Genomic DNA, 13,302 nt, shown 5'->3' on the forward strand with positions numbered 1-13,302 from the left:
GAACAACTTTGCTGAACCGCACTCAGGCCCAGCGAAAAAGTAATCAGAGTCCAATTGACATAATAAGACCCGAATCTGCTGAACCTTAAGAGGCCCCCGTTTGTTTTAGGCAGCCACCTCATTTGCCTGCAAAATCCAAAATAGTAATAGTTGAATGAGTAATGAGTTGAACAGTCAGTTTCTTGCTGCAATATTCCATGATTCTGTTAACCTTCTCAACACATCTTGACCCAACTCTCATTAAAAAGTGCCAGTTGCATTTATCTGTATGTTAATCATTAGCCTCCTTGCTGGAACAAATTGAGACTTTCTGCTCAAAGCTATTCGAATAGATTGACTGAAACTGGGCTGTCAATTTTAACCCCAAGCGATGTTTCAGGCAGATGGGACCACGGCCTAAATATCAGGCCTGGGATTTCTTTTTTAAATTTGGAGTCCCCAATTTTTTTTTTCCAATTAAGGGGCAATTTAGTGTGGCCAACTCACCTCCCCTGCATACCTTTGGGTTGTGGGGGTGTGACCCACGCAGACATGGGGAAAATGGGCAATCTCCACACGGACAGTGACCTAGAGCCGGGATCGAATCAGCTCCTCAGTGCTGTGAGGCAGCACTGCTAACCACTGCGCCTCCAAGCCTGGGATATCTTAACATCCTGGACTCGTTTGATTGCCAATGCTCCAACTCCCACAAATGGGACACGGAGTGACTGTTGGCAAAGAAAGATCAGGTTAATCACGAGTAGCGGTGGCAAGAGGGCATTTTTGTGCTTTCTGGTGTGAGGGATAGGGTCAGCCTGAAGCTTAACTTGTGAGGCCTGGAATAGCACTGGGAATGAAGCGTTATGGGGATAAGGTGGAAAAGTGGTGTTGAGGATTATCAGATCAGCCATGATCTCATTGCACGGCGGAGCAACCTCGATGGGCTGAATGGCTCCGACATATTATGGCCCACCTGACCCCACTTTGGTTTGACAGGAGCCTTGGAAGCCCTTCCTGTCTGCAAATTGGCCGCAGACCAGCCTCAACCTGCACGAACACCTCTGCTGCTTCCACACTCAAGCCCCCGGAGTCTGATTGGAATAATAAGACCTGAATCTGCTGAACCTCACAAGGCCCCTGCCTGCTTTAGGCAGCCACCTCATCTGCCTGCAAAATCCAAAATAGTGAGAAAGGGCTTTGAGCGAGTAAGTTTACATGCTCGGTGCACACTGTCTGCCTGGCCTCTGCCTGCCAACTGAGCTTAACATTGAGCCTTGGCTTTTTAGTCCTGCAGCCATTTTCTGCTTGGGAAAATACTTGTTTGGAATAACAGGAAATTTTGACCTGTAACATATACCGCTTTTCTGGCAAGTACCTTTGTTGTACTAAATCTGGGAAAGGTGTATCAGATGCTCTGCCTGCCTAAAGTTTAATAATGCAATATTCAAAAAACTTGCAGCCCATGTAGGAAGGCTGTGGGAAGGTCGAATTGAAGTGTATAAAATCACAAAGATGTAATTAGGAATGATATGAAGGTCCGATTCCCCTTGGTTGAAGTGTCCTAACCAGGGTTCAGAGGGGATTTTAGCAGAATTCTTTTCACCCGGAGAATGGTGGGGATCTCAACTCACTACCTGAAAGGGTGAGGGAGACAGAAATTTCCGAACATTTCCCTTGTTGACCGATGCCGCCAAAATGAGCTGAACCGCTTCCCTCCGTGCTGTGAAATCCTATTGCCGGAATTTCCCAGAACTCCCCCGCGGCGGGTTTTCTCATGGCGGAGGTGACGAGCTATAGGCCGCTGGCGGAATCTTTCAATCCTGCCGAAGTCAAGGGCGATTTGCACGACCCTGGCGCCAGGGAGCTGGCACTTTGGCAAGTTGGAAGAGAGGGCCGGTGAATCCCATTCTGTGAGTCTATGAGGTCAGATTCACTGCTGTGTTTTGCATCTGGAATCATTTGCAAGTCCCTGATGAATGCAGAGAGCTACTAGCTCGTCAGTGAGTCTGAATGCGAGGAACAGCAGCAGTGAGCAAATCAACATCCTTTCTTTTTTGGTGACCAACATCACCAAAATCATTTCAAGCTGGTTCAAACAGGAAGCATTAAACGCTTAATCGAACCTGGGACTCTGGAGCTGTGATGCAGCAGTGCTGACCACTGTGCCATCGTGCTACCCTCAGTTTCATTGAGATGAGGCACCATTTTGATGTTCAGATTCCACCTCGATAGCCACAGGAAAAGAAATAAATAACTTGATTATTGCTGAAAAAAGAGACATGCGGTTGAAGCTTTGCGTCTTTCACACATTGTGACAGACACAGGAATACCAAATTTCAAAGGGTCTAACAATTGATACTGCATGACAAAAGGGTGCTGATTGTGTGTGTGGGGGGGGGGGGGGGGATGGCGGAGCAGAGATTTACCTCCAGACATCACAACACCACAAGGAAAGGGCAGATACATCCTCCCTGTCATGCCATGTCCTTAACTTCACCTCTCCCCAAATGTGAGATGTCCCCCTCCCACAATGAAGACAGAGACTGACCACCTGCTTCCCACTGGGATTCAAATGATCCGTGGGAGTTAAACTAACCTGGGCTTTATTATTGGACGTCTTATTTTGGAGGAGTCAATGTATTTTTAACTCAGACTGCTACGCACCTGCCTGGAGTTAAAACCAGGGCCTGTTAATCAGTCAAGCGAGATTATTTATTTGAGCAAAAGTCTTACCATAAATAAAATATTGCATTTTAGCTCACATGGCACTTTACTTCAGGAGAGTAAAGGCAGGAGGTTAACTTCCATTAGGGTAAGTCCTGATAACAGAACAGTGTAGCAACATCTATCCACTTTATTGACCTCAGAACCACACTTATTAATATCCTTTTGCATTGTGGTATCTCTCTTTCGCAATTCTCAGTTTCTGAATATATAAACCAGTTCTCTGTATGACTTTGTTCCACGTTTCCATTGGCATACTGTAAAGGGAGTTAAAATTGCACACTGCAAAATAATTTGCAAAAGCATCAGTGGGTCCTCATTGTCGTTAGAACTGCAAATAAACTTCCAAGTGTACGACAATGATAGGCAGGGCGAAGTCCATGATCTACTCAACCTGTTGCACACAGCTGCATTGTCTCGTATATCACAACATTTCGACTGCCCATCCCGATTAAAACTGCGTAGCCTCCTGGGATCAGCAAAGTACTGCGGATGCTGGAATCTGAAGCAAAAACAGAGAATGCTGGAAAAACGCATCAAGACTGTCAGCATCTATAGGGAGAGAAAAAAAAGTTAATGTTTCGAGTCCATTTCACTCTCATCAGGACTAATCAAAGGGAAAGCATGTTGGATATTAAACATACATTGATTGTCTCAATGCACACATTTCCTTTCCTCCCCCTCCCACACCAGCTCACCTGTCTCTTGATCCTAAAGTTGCTATATTTTGTTGCAATCTCTTCCAACTACAGTTTGATATTCGACACATATCTCCCTCCCTTTCGTTCTGATGAAGAGCCAAAATGTTAACTCCACGAGACCGACTTGAGTTTTTTTCCCAGCATTCTCTGGGATGTCTGAATGTAGCCACTATTCGTATTGCACAGACAAATAATGTTTTTAGAGGCCACAGCAATAATCCAACGTTGCGAGTACACAATGGCCGGTCCCGCCGACGGCAGAATCCTCTGCTCATGGTAACCCCCCCCACTGTTGCGGGGTCCCCGGAGGCGGAGGGTGCGAACAATGGGAAGCCCCGTTGACGGTGGCGAGGCTGGGAGATCCCGCTGCCAGCCAATGGCGGGCTGTCTCCACCACCACAAAACAACCTGTTGGGGGGTGGGGGAGGCAGAAAATTCCACTCATTGCATCAATAAGATGCCATATTTATCTATTTTGAACTATGTACATTTAATCCCATGACCTCTAATCCGTTCCTCTTGCTATGTATTTGTGCCTCACTCAAATACCATACAACTAAAATAAAAAGAGCTGGACCATGCACTGGTGACCAGGACGAGATAATGATGCATGACCCACAGTATCTCCGTCTACACTTGATGCGGCAACATCTATTCCTTCAGCAACGCCAATCATTTGTTTGCCTTGCAATCTTGCAGAAACTGGATGACACCAGCTCATCAGAAGGAAGCACAATCGATATAAAGCCAGAAGGAGACGAGGGTCCCCCAGTGGAACAACCTGAAGAGTACTTGGACCCGGAAGCATGTTTCACTGATGGTAGGGCCTGAGTATGCAATTTGGTAAAATCACAATTAGCATTGCAAGAGATGACTTGGTTGGGGTAGCTTAAATTGTATGAGCTGGGCAGACGACACAGCCAGTTGGCTTATTTTGATGCTGTTTTATTAAATACAGAGAATAGACATTGGACGGAATTTTATGGTATTCCGACTGGAAGGATTGTCCGGCCCCGCCGAAGGTGACCCCCCCCCTTGTGGCGGACATCCCCGGTGATGGGATGGGTGAGCCACGCAAAATGCCATAGACATCAGCGGGACTGGAAGATCCCACCACTGGTCAATGGCGAATCGCCTCCGTGGGCGGAAAGCCATGGAGGGGCCGGAAAATCCTGCCCTTTGACCCAATGGTTTAAAAAGTAGTGAGCAGCTCAACCACCTTTTGAAAGCATGAACTGGGCTCGTAGTTGGCAAATGCTGTTTAATGAGGATAGGCGTAAAATAATTTGTCAGTAATTATGTGTCACAAGTAGTTTTCCCAATGATGCAGTTGAATATTTGAGGAGGTGATTGAGTTGCATTCACATAGAGTACAACTTGTCAGTGTATAACATGTTGGGTAAACTCTATCTGCATTCCTGTGCGACGTTAACCTAATTTTAAGAAGGATATTCTCATTTATAGTTTGGTTCAGAACAACAAAAGATAATTCCAGGTATCAGGAGTTTACTTTTTGAAGGACAAGCAAGAAAAAGCTTTGAGGATACTGACTAAAGTGTTCAGCCTGAGTAGGCCTGATTGAGGAAAACTGTTTACTTTGAGCAATGGGTTTAAATAATGGAGGATAGAAGTTTGAGGTTTGAAAAAACGAAGGGTTTTTTGTTGCACAAAGATTAATTAATTTATAGATCAGGGAAGACCAGAAGCAAATGGTATAAAATGGTTTAAAGAGGAATGTGAGTTCTTGAAGTAACAAGAAAGGAGGGACCTAGCGATGTGGCACGATAGGAGGAGGGATTATAATAATGTTTATTATTGTCACAAGTAGGCTTACATTAACACTGCAATGAAGTAACTGTGAAAAGCCCCTAGTCGCCACATTCCAGCACCTGTTCGGGTCACTGAGGGAGAATTCAGAATGTCCAATTCACCTAACAAGCACGTCTTTCAGGAATTGTGGGAGGAAACCGGAGCACCCGGAGGAAACCCACGCAGACACGGGGAGAACGTGCAGACTCCGCACAGACAGTGACCCAAGCCGGGAGTCGAACCCAGGTCCCTGGCGCTGTGAAGCAACAGTGATAACCACTGTGCTCCCATGTCGCCCTCTGTGGCACAGTGGGTAGCGTCCCTACCTCTGAGCCAAAAGTTCTGGGTCCAGGTCCCCACCTCGGGACTTGATGGCCACAGAAGATGCAATTGTCCTGTTGGGCGAAATGGCCTTTTTTGTTGTTGGATGAGATAACAATTGCCGATAGGTGTAGATTCAAAAATTACACTACTCCCTCAGACAAAATGGGTTGGGCATCATTGGCTTGCGAGCTAATTAACCGGGAAATATTCCTGCCCCAGTATCCTTCAAACTGTGTGTTTGTGTCTTCCATAGGTTGTGTGCGACGGTTTAAATGTTGTCAAGTCAGCATCGAAGAAGGTTGGGGCAAACCATGGTGGACTTTGCGAAAGACCTGCTTCCTAATAGTAGAACATAACTGGTTTGAAACCTTCATCGTTTTTATGATTCTACTCAGCAGCGGAGCACTGGTAAGTCCTTGCGAAGAAGGGCGGCCTTAGCCCTCAGTGCACCCACGTCTCTGTTGTCTGTCAGTTAACCAAAAGAAAGGCAGCACTTTGTATTCTCAAGGCCACAAGTACACTACCTGCTTCCTTGAACCACAGTTATCTGCTGGCTGGATTTGCAGGTTTTTGAAAAGTTTGTTCTTGTTGGCTCTAACTCTTGCGAGGATACAGGTCCCACAAGCAGCAGATGTGCTCCAGTACCGTGTCCAAGAGACCATTCTTCAGGAATGCACTGGCCACCAGTACAATTGAGCCTCACCCTGGCCATGCTGTCACCATGCAAGAAGCTTCCGGTAGGTTCATTGGTGAGTGAGGAGCAGCAGGAAGCCAGGGTGATTTGCTCCGACCAGCGCCACCATTACCTGAACCTAGCAACAGCTTGGCCAACTGCTACCCAAGCTGAGATCTGCTAATTTGACACAAATAAAGATTTGAGCCTCGGACTCTCTCAGCAGAGTTGGTAGTTGGCAGGATCTACCAGTCACGCCAGCTGTCAGTGAGGTCTCCCATTGTTCACACCCTCCACGATGGAGGCTTGCGGTCTGCGAGACCGGACAATCCTGCCAGTGGGAACAGCCGGAATATCACGCCCCTCAGCTGGGCTTTTGACCCCCTTCCTAGTTCTCGTCTCACCCGCAAATGGGAAACATCTCCTCTTTGTCTATCCAATCGAACCCTTTCATAATTTTTAAGATAAACGAGCACGCAAATTAGGAGCAGAAGGAGGCCATTCGGCCCCTCGAGCCTGCTCTGCCATTCAATAAGATTGTAGTCGATCTGATTGTAACCTCAACCCCACATTCCTGCCAACCCCCAATAATCTGTCACCCCCTTGTTACTCAAGGCTCCATCTAGCTCCGCCTTAAAAATATTCTCTGCTTCCACCGCCTTTTGAGGAAGAGAGTTCCAGAGACTCACCCCCTCTGAAAGAAAAAAAATGACTTTCCTTACATGAGCGATCCCTTATTCTTAAACAGTGACCCCCCTAGTTCTAGATTCTCCCACAAGAGGAAACATCCTCTCCACATCCACCCTGTTAATACCCCACAGGATCTTAAAGGTTTCGATCAAGTTGCCTCTTACTCTTCTGAACTCCAGTGGATACAAACCCAACCTCTCCTCCTGAGACAACCTGCCCATTCCAGGTTTTAGTCTAGTAAACCTTCTCTGAACTGCTTCTAACGCATTTACATATTTCCTCAGGTAAGGAGACCAATACTCCAGGTATGGTCTTACCAATCCCTGTACAACCGAAGCATAACCTCCTGACTTTGCAATCAATTCCCCTCACAAACCTTTGTCAGGTCACCTTCCAGTCATTTCTTTGCTGGACAAAAGAGCCCTAACCGGTTCAATATTGATGGGTTGAACCTCTCAGTTCTACTATCATTCTAGTAAATCTCTTAATTGATAAGGCAAATTATGAATGAGAAATAATGGGGCATTTTTTTTTTTATTCGTTCCATGGGAGGTGGGTGTCGCAGGCTGTGCCAGCATTTATTGCCCGTCCCTAATTGCCCTTGAGGGGGCAGTTAAGAGACAACCACATTGCTGTGGGTCTCGAGTCACATGTAGGCCAGACCAGGTAAGGATGGCAGAATTCCTTCCCCATTGAATATTAATGAACCAGGTGGGTTATTATGACAATCGACAATGGTTTCATGGTCATCATTTTAATTCCAGGCTGTTACCGAATTCAAATTTCACCATCTGCAGTGGCGGGATTTGAACCTGGGTCCCCAAAGCATTACTCTGGGTCTCTGGTTTGCTACTCCAGTGACAATACCACTCTGCCACCACCTCGCATGGCACAGTGACATTGGCTGCAATACAAGTATGACTGTGGATTGTTTTCCAAATAAGTTGTTGAAAAGTCCACCCCTTCACCCACGGCCACCTCCCCCCCCCCCCCCACCCCCCGCCCACCCCTCCCCCACCCACCCCTCAACCTTTTACAGCTTGGCTCCGCTAGTAAATGCACCGTTTGGTGTAAACCTGACGCCAGCCAGACAGATTTCAGGTTTACATTTCAGAACGTCTTTTTTATTTTGAAAAGCTATTGCTGTGCGGTTTTAAAATTGTCCTCCTTTTTAGGCTTTTGAGGATATTTACATTGAACAGCGGAAGACAATCCGGACTATCCTCGAGTATGCTGATAAGATCTTCACGTACATCTTTATCCTTGAGATGTTGTTGAAGTGGACGGCCTATGGGTTTCAAAAGTACTTCACGAACGCATGGTGTTGGCTGGACTTCCTCATTGTGGATGTATGTATCCAGCCGTTTTGTGTACTTTTTTGACAACTTTCGGCAGGGGTGGGCGGGCATGAAATAGTGATGTTTGTTCCTGTAGCCTCACTTGATAGTCAAAGAATAATATCTGTATTTCATCCAATATGATGCATTTAAGATACAGTGAACTCTTGTGCCAATCTTGTCAATATGTGCTGCGAGGAAGAATGTGGCCTCTTAAAGTAAGCTAGTGTGTGTAAGAGTATATCAGCAAGGTCCTGCCGAAATAGTTTAAATGGTGACGGGAGGGCTTCATCTGATAGAGAAATTGGTTAAGTGATAGAAGATTTTGGTCAGTTGGTTCATAGCAACCATGACAAAGACCTGAATCTTTCACTCCACACATGTTCTCTTCAAGAGGCCGACAGACCAAATAAAGTCTGAACCATTACTTTCTTTCCCCACAAATAACATGGATTACTGAACCCTATATCATATTATTTTGCTCATTTGTTTCCAGGGGCAAAAACGCTGCGTAAAATTAGGCCTTCAAAAAATGTCAAACTGCTTTGTAACAAAATCGCAGCACATTATGAGAGTGGCAGCAAAGGTATTGATAGTGACTGTAAGATGGAGAGGCATGTTTTCACTTCTAAGTTCATTCTATAGAAATTGAAGCCAATCGATTCATAAAAGCATTCGTTTGTCATTTTTCTCTTGTGTGAAGAAAAACTGAGGCCCGTTATCTTCTCTCATCTTTCAATCCATGTCCTCTCTCCTAAATCATTTGAATGTCAACTAATGATCACGTTTGTTTTATGATATTGTAATCACATGGAATTTTATGTCCTGTCACCAAATATGTAGCCTGTGATTTTGTTTTAAATGTGCAAATCAATTGATTGTGGTGGGTTATTTTATTGTAACCTTGACCTTAATATGCAGAACTTTACCACAAGCATCAAGCCGCCATTTCAAATATGGGTGTCTTGCTGAAAGGTGTTGTCTTCTTCACATGACATGTAAAAAAAAAAGATGTTTGACTCTGATTCAATGGTAGATTTTAGCTTGGAATGGAGCAGGATACTGGGGCCCTCTACACAGGCTTGTGATGGGGATCCTCAATGTTCTTCTTTTAAACCTGCCAGAGGTTTCCTTCAGTGACTGCAGTCAGTGTTGAAGTTCTGACAGGTACATTTTCCCGTGGGATAACTGCAAAGTACATATTCGGAACACCACTCCATTCAAACGTCGATATACGGTTGCTGTGCATTTCAATATATAATTTGCACCTTCACAAAAATTGCTGCCAAATTTTGTGGTCGCCATTTTGGTTCCAAAACCTTTAGATAACAAGAGATCATATATAACTTGCGCTCCAGTTTTTACAGTCTTAAAAGCTGGGGTTGAACCTGTGAATGAGATTTGATGAAAGTCCAGACTGCTAATCGTTATTTTAACAACGCAGGTTAACACCTTTGTTAGCGAACAGACAGGACTTTCACATAAACTCATTTGGTATGAACGTTGCACAGTACAATTTCAAACCAAGAATCCACGATCATTCCCTCAAGATCATTTCCTCAATGAATAATGCACAATGCATGTTATTCCCCTATAATATATGGAGGTTGAAATCTGTCTTGAGTGATGATGCAAAATGGTTGCTACCAATGTTGAATCTGTGACCCGAAATTGAGTTCCATTCGTTTGAATCTGAATATTAGTCTGGGTGTATAACAGGGAGCCCACACAATATGCCATGGTTAGCATCCCCAGCCAAGGGAATTCCTCCCATATTAGACTCCCCCATTTTGTGTTGGCTTCTCGGGTGGATAAAATGTACATTACTTCACGAACTGTACTCTTGCATTTTTATTGTACTATAAGCCTCAAAATTACACTGTGTTATTACTTTATCACACTTAATGCATCTGTATCAAATTCCTTTGCTATTTTAAGACAAGTACTGTCTCATTTAGAAGGAATGGGTTCATGCCTCCATTAAAATAGTTGTTAACGTCAGGCGCACAGCCTAATTTCTGGACGATACTGTTTCATTCCTACAAAATGTCTTGATGTCAGGCGGGCGGCATTAGAAGGAGCAGGATTGGATCAGCTGTTTGTTCTACATGGTGCCTGCCATTCAGCAAAATTACAGACAATAGCCAAGATGAGTTCCCACCTGACAGCTTTGTCTATGGAATGAGCATAATGTATCCATGCTTATTTTTAGGCAATCTATCTTTTGACACTTATGTATTAAGGGGTTGAAATTTCAGTCTAATAGTTAATCGATACATTCACGTGGAGGTTTTGTTGGGGCGGGAAAACAAAAGCATTTATTTCAAAGAAGCAAAAGAGCTTAGAACGTCAGCCAATGCAGTATAGATGACAGACAACAACAACTTGTATTCCTATTGCATCTCTAATGTAGTGAAATGTAACAAGGCGTTTCACAGAGGCATTATGAAACAAAAAAATGCCAGTGTTCCAACATAATGGAGTACAGCACAAAGTATACAAGATGGTGAAATGACATATAAAGTGCATATATTATTGGAGATTAGGACACACAGTATTCTCATTCCAAAGTGGGCGGATTTTAATGGAGGCTCTCCCAATTGTCCGCCAAAAAGGGTTGAGGGAATTCCAGGCAACCATGGGAACTTTCTTTAACAAAGTTTGAAAAATTTTTCCCCCATGTTCGTGCTTTGCGTTTGTTGCTGAAGTGTTATAGCCTGCCCGAATCCTATTGGCTGGGGACAGTTGGTTATCCCATGACTGTTTGACGCTACAAACTTGTGCTGGATTCTTGGTGGCCCTCACAAAATGAAGCTTAATAGCTCTGGCAGGTTTGACATTGCTTATTGGGTTTCTGTTCATTCAATCTTGGGATATAGGTGTTGTTGGCCAGCTCTCATTCTGATTGCCCTTGTGGAGGTGATGGTGACATCTTTCTTGAATCGCCACAGTCCATGTGGGGTAGAGGCACCCACAGTGTTGTTAGGGAGGGAATTTCAGGAGTTTGACCCAGTGGCAGTGAAGGAACAGTGATATATTTCCAAGTCAGGATGGTGTGTGGCTTGAAGGGGAATTAGCAGGGGGTGGTATTCCCATGTATCTGCTGCCTTATTGGTTAATAAACCAGCAACATTATTCATTGTCTGCATTGCTCCCTCAAGAGACTGAAACATTGAATATTATTATTTGAAGAAAGCTTGAAATCCCCTCTCACGCTCTGTTCAATCCAATTAGTTCCTCTTCACTTGAGTAACCCCCTTACCCAAGTATGCTTTCCAGGTCTCTTAGAAATCCCCATGTAAACTATCAGTGTCACATTAGACCCTACCATAGTTGGAGTCTGCTTTCCTATGTTCAAGTAACAGGGTTAAGACTATCAAATCTCAAGGATCAAATTGGACATGGATGGCGACACTAAACAGATATTATTGTGTCAGTCGCCATTTATACCCAAGTGCATCTCAATGGTACGGTAGCATTGTGGTTAGCACAGTTGCTTCACAGCTCCAGAGTCCCAGGTTTGATTCCCGGCTTGGGTCACTGTGTGGAGTCTGCACGTTCTCCCCGTGTCTTCGTGGGTTTCCTCCGGGTGCTCCAGTTTCCTCCCACAGTCCAAAGATGTGCAGGTTAGGTGGATTGGCCATGCTAAATTGTCCTCAGTGTCCAAAAACGGTTGGGTGGGGTTACTGTGTTACGGGGATAGGGTGAAGGTGTGAGCTTGGTTGGGTGCTCTTTCCAAGGGTCCATGCAGGCTCGATGGGCCGAATGGCCTCCTTCTGCACTGTACATTCTATGAATATTCAGCTCCAGTGTCTTCATTAACCTGAATATGAGGCATGTGATTGCACACCAAAGCGATTCCGCCTGTTTTGCGTCCTTTGCCCATGTCCGATTTTACCCCCCCTCCCCCCACCCCCATTGCTTCTCAAGTGGGTCACAATATTGCTGACAATCCAGACTAGAAATTTGAATTTCAGTCTGTCTGTGAGTGTGGGTGCGTCTCAGAATTTCGAGCAACAACATCAAACTTTAAATAATTACGGTTGATAATGACATTGTGTTTAAGCCCTAGGATGTTTCCAATGGGTGTTTTCGAACCTGTCAGTGTGATGTGAACGTGAAACCTGCTGGTGCCAAAATGGTGGCTAATAACCTACTTTAGCATCTTGCCTGTGGCTTTGATTTTGGTTGAATTGATTAGACAAACGCATACTAATGACCATGTTACATACAGATCTCATTAACTTCCTTTTCAGAGTCTCGGATCATCAGCAGCTTTACTTTTCCTTTTGGCTTCCGAGTACAATAACTATGCATCTTGTCTGAAGGTGAATTAATAGACAGTCGATAACCTGTAGACCAATTTATTGTATCGTTCCTTTCCTTGTAGAACAGACTGCTCCCTCTTGTTGTGTGTTTTGAGTGAACACTGTAAACTCCTGTTTAGATTTATATCCTTGTGGAAGGTTTTGAATTGTTTAAATCTGCCTTGTAAAAGTTTTTTAAAAAATTAATTGAGTTTAAGATGTTTTCCAATTGTGCAAATCAAGTCCTATTGATCTCTGAGTACTGAAGACAGATTTTGGTCTGCTATATTGTTTATGGTGACTAACTTTCTCTGCACATTCCTGGTGTCATTTCTGGGGATCCGGTTTAACTTATAGTTCCAATTAGCTCGATTAAATGACTAGTGTTTGAATTACTTGAGTTAATTATGAGTTCAGCCGAAATGCTGAGTCATAAAGGATAAACCAAATGTGTGCATCAGTTCTTCAATGGGCTGTTTATTTGTGCAATACTGTCTTTAGTGCTCAGAGTGTTTAAAAGGGAACAAGCTGAACTGCTCACAAAATGGATTTCTGTTCCTCCCTTTGTTCATGGCCAAGCATCGACAAGCAGAGATATTAAAAAGCATGGATCAGGGGAGATATTTAACTCTTTGCACCTTCATCAAACTTGCATAGTATGTCTGAACTGTATGGACTTCCATCGATGTAACAGGGCTGCATACTGTACCAGTGCAACACACAGACACAATTGCAAATGCTATTAATTAGTTATCGAA

General features: G+C 44.3%; 1 protein-coding gene across 5 annotated transcripts in view; it reads left to right on the top strand.

Moving 5' to 3' along the window:
• The window catches only part of LOC119958116 (sodium channel protein type 8 subunit alpha-like), a 222,129-nt gene that overhangs the window by 172,610 nt on the left and 36,217 nt on the right, over positions 1-13,302 (top strand). For all 5 annotated transcript variants that reach the window (XM_038786357.1, XM_038786356.1, XM_038786360.1 and 2 more), the window contains exons 16-18: positions 4,104-4,224; positions 5,791-5,945; positions 8,076-8,249. In XM_038786357.1, coding sequence (XP_038642285.1) covers positions 4,104-4,224; positions 5,791-5,945; positions 8,076-8,249 — 450 coding nt within the window. The remainder of the gene's footprint in view (positions 1-4,103; positions 4,225-5,790; positions 5,946-8,075; positions 8,250-13,302) is intronic.

The sequence above is a fragment of the Scyliorhinus canicula genome, chromosome 28, assembly GCF_902713615.1.
Source record: "Scyliorhinus canicula chromosome 28, sScyCan1.1, whole genome shotgun sequence".
Classification (NCBI taxonomy): domain Eukaryota; kingdom Metazoa; phylum Chordata; class Chondrichthyes; order Carcharhiniformes; family Scyliorhinidae; genus Scyliorhinus; species Scyliorhinus canicula.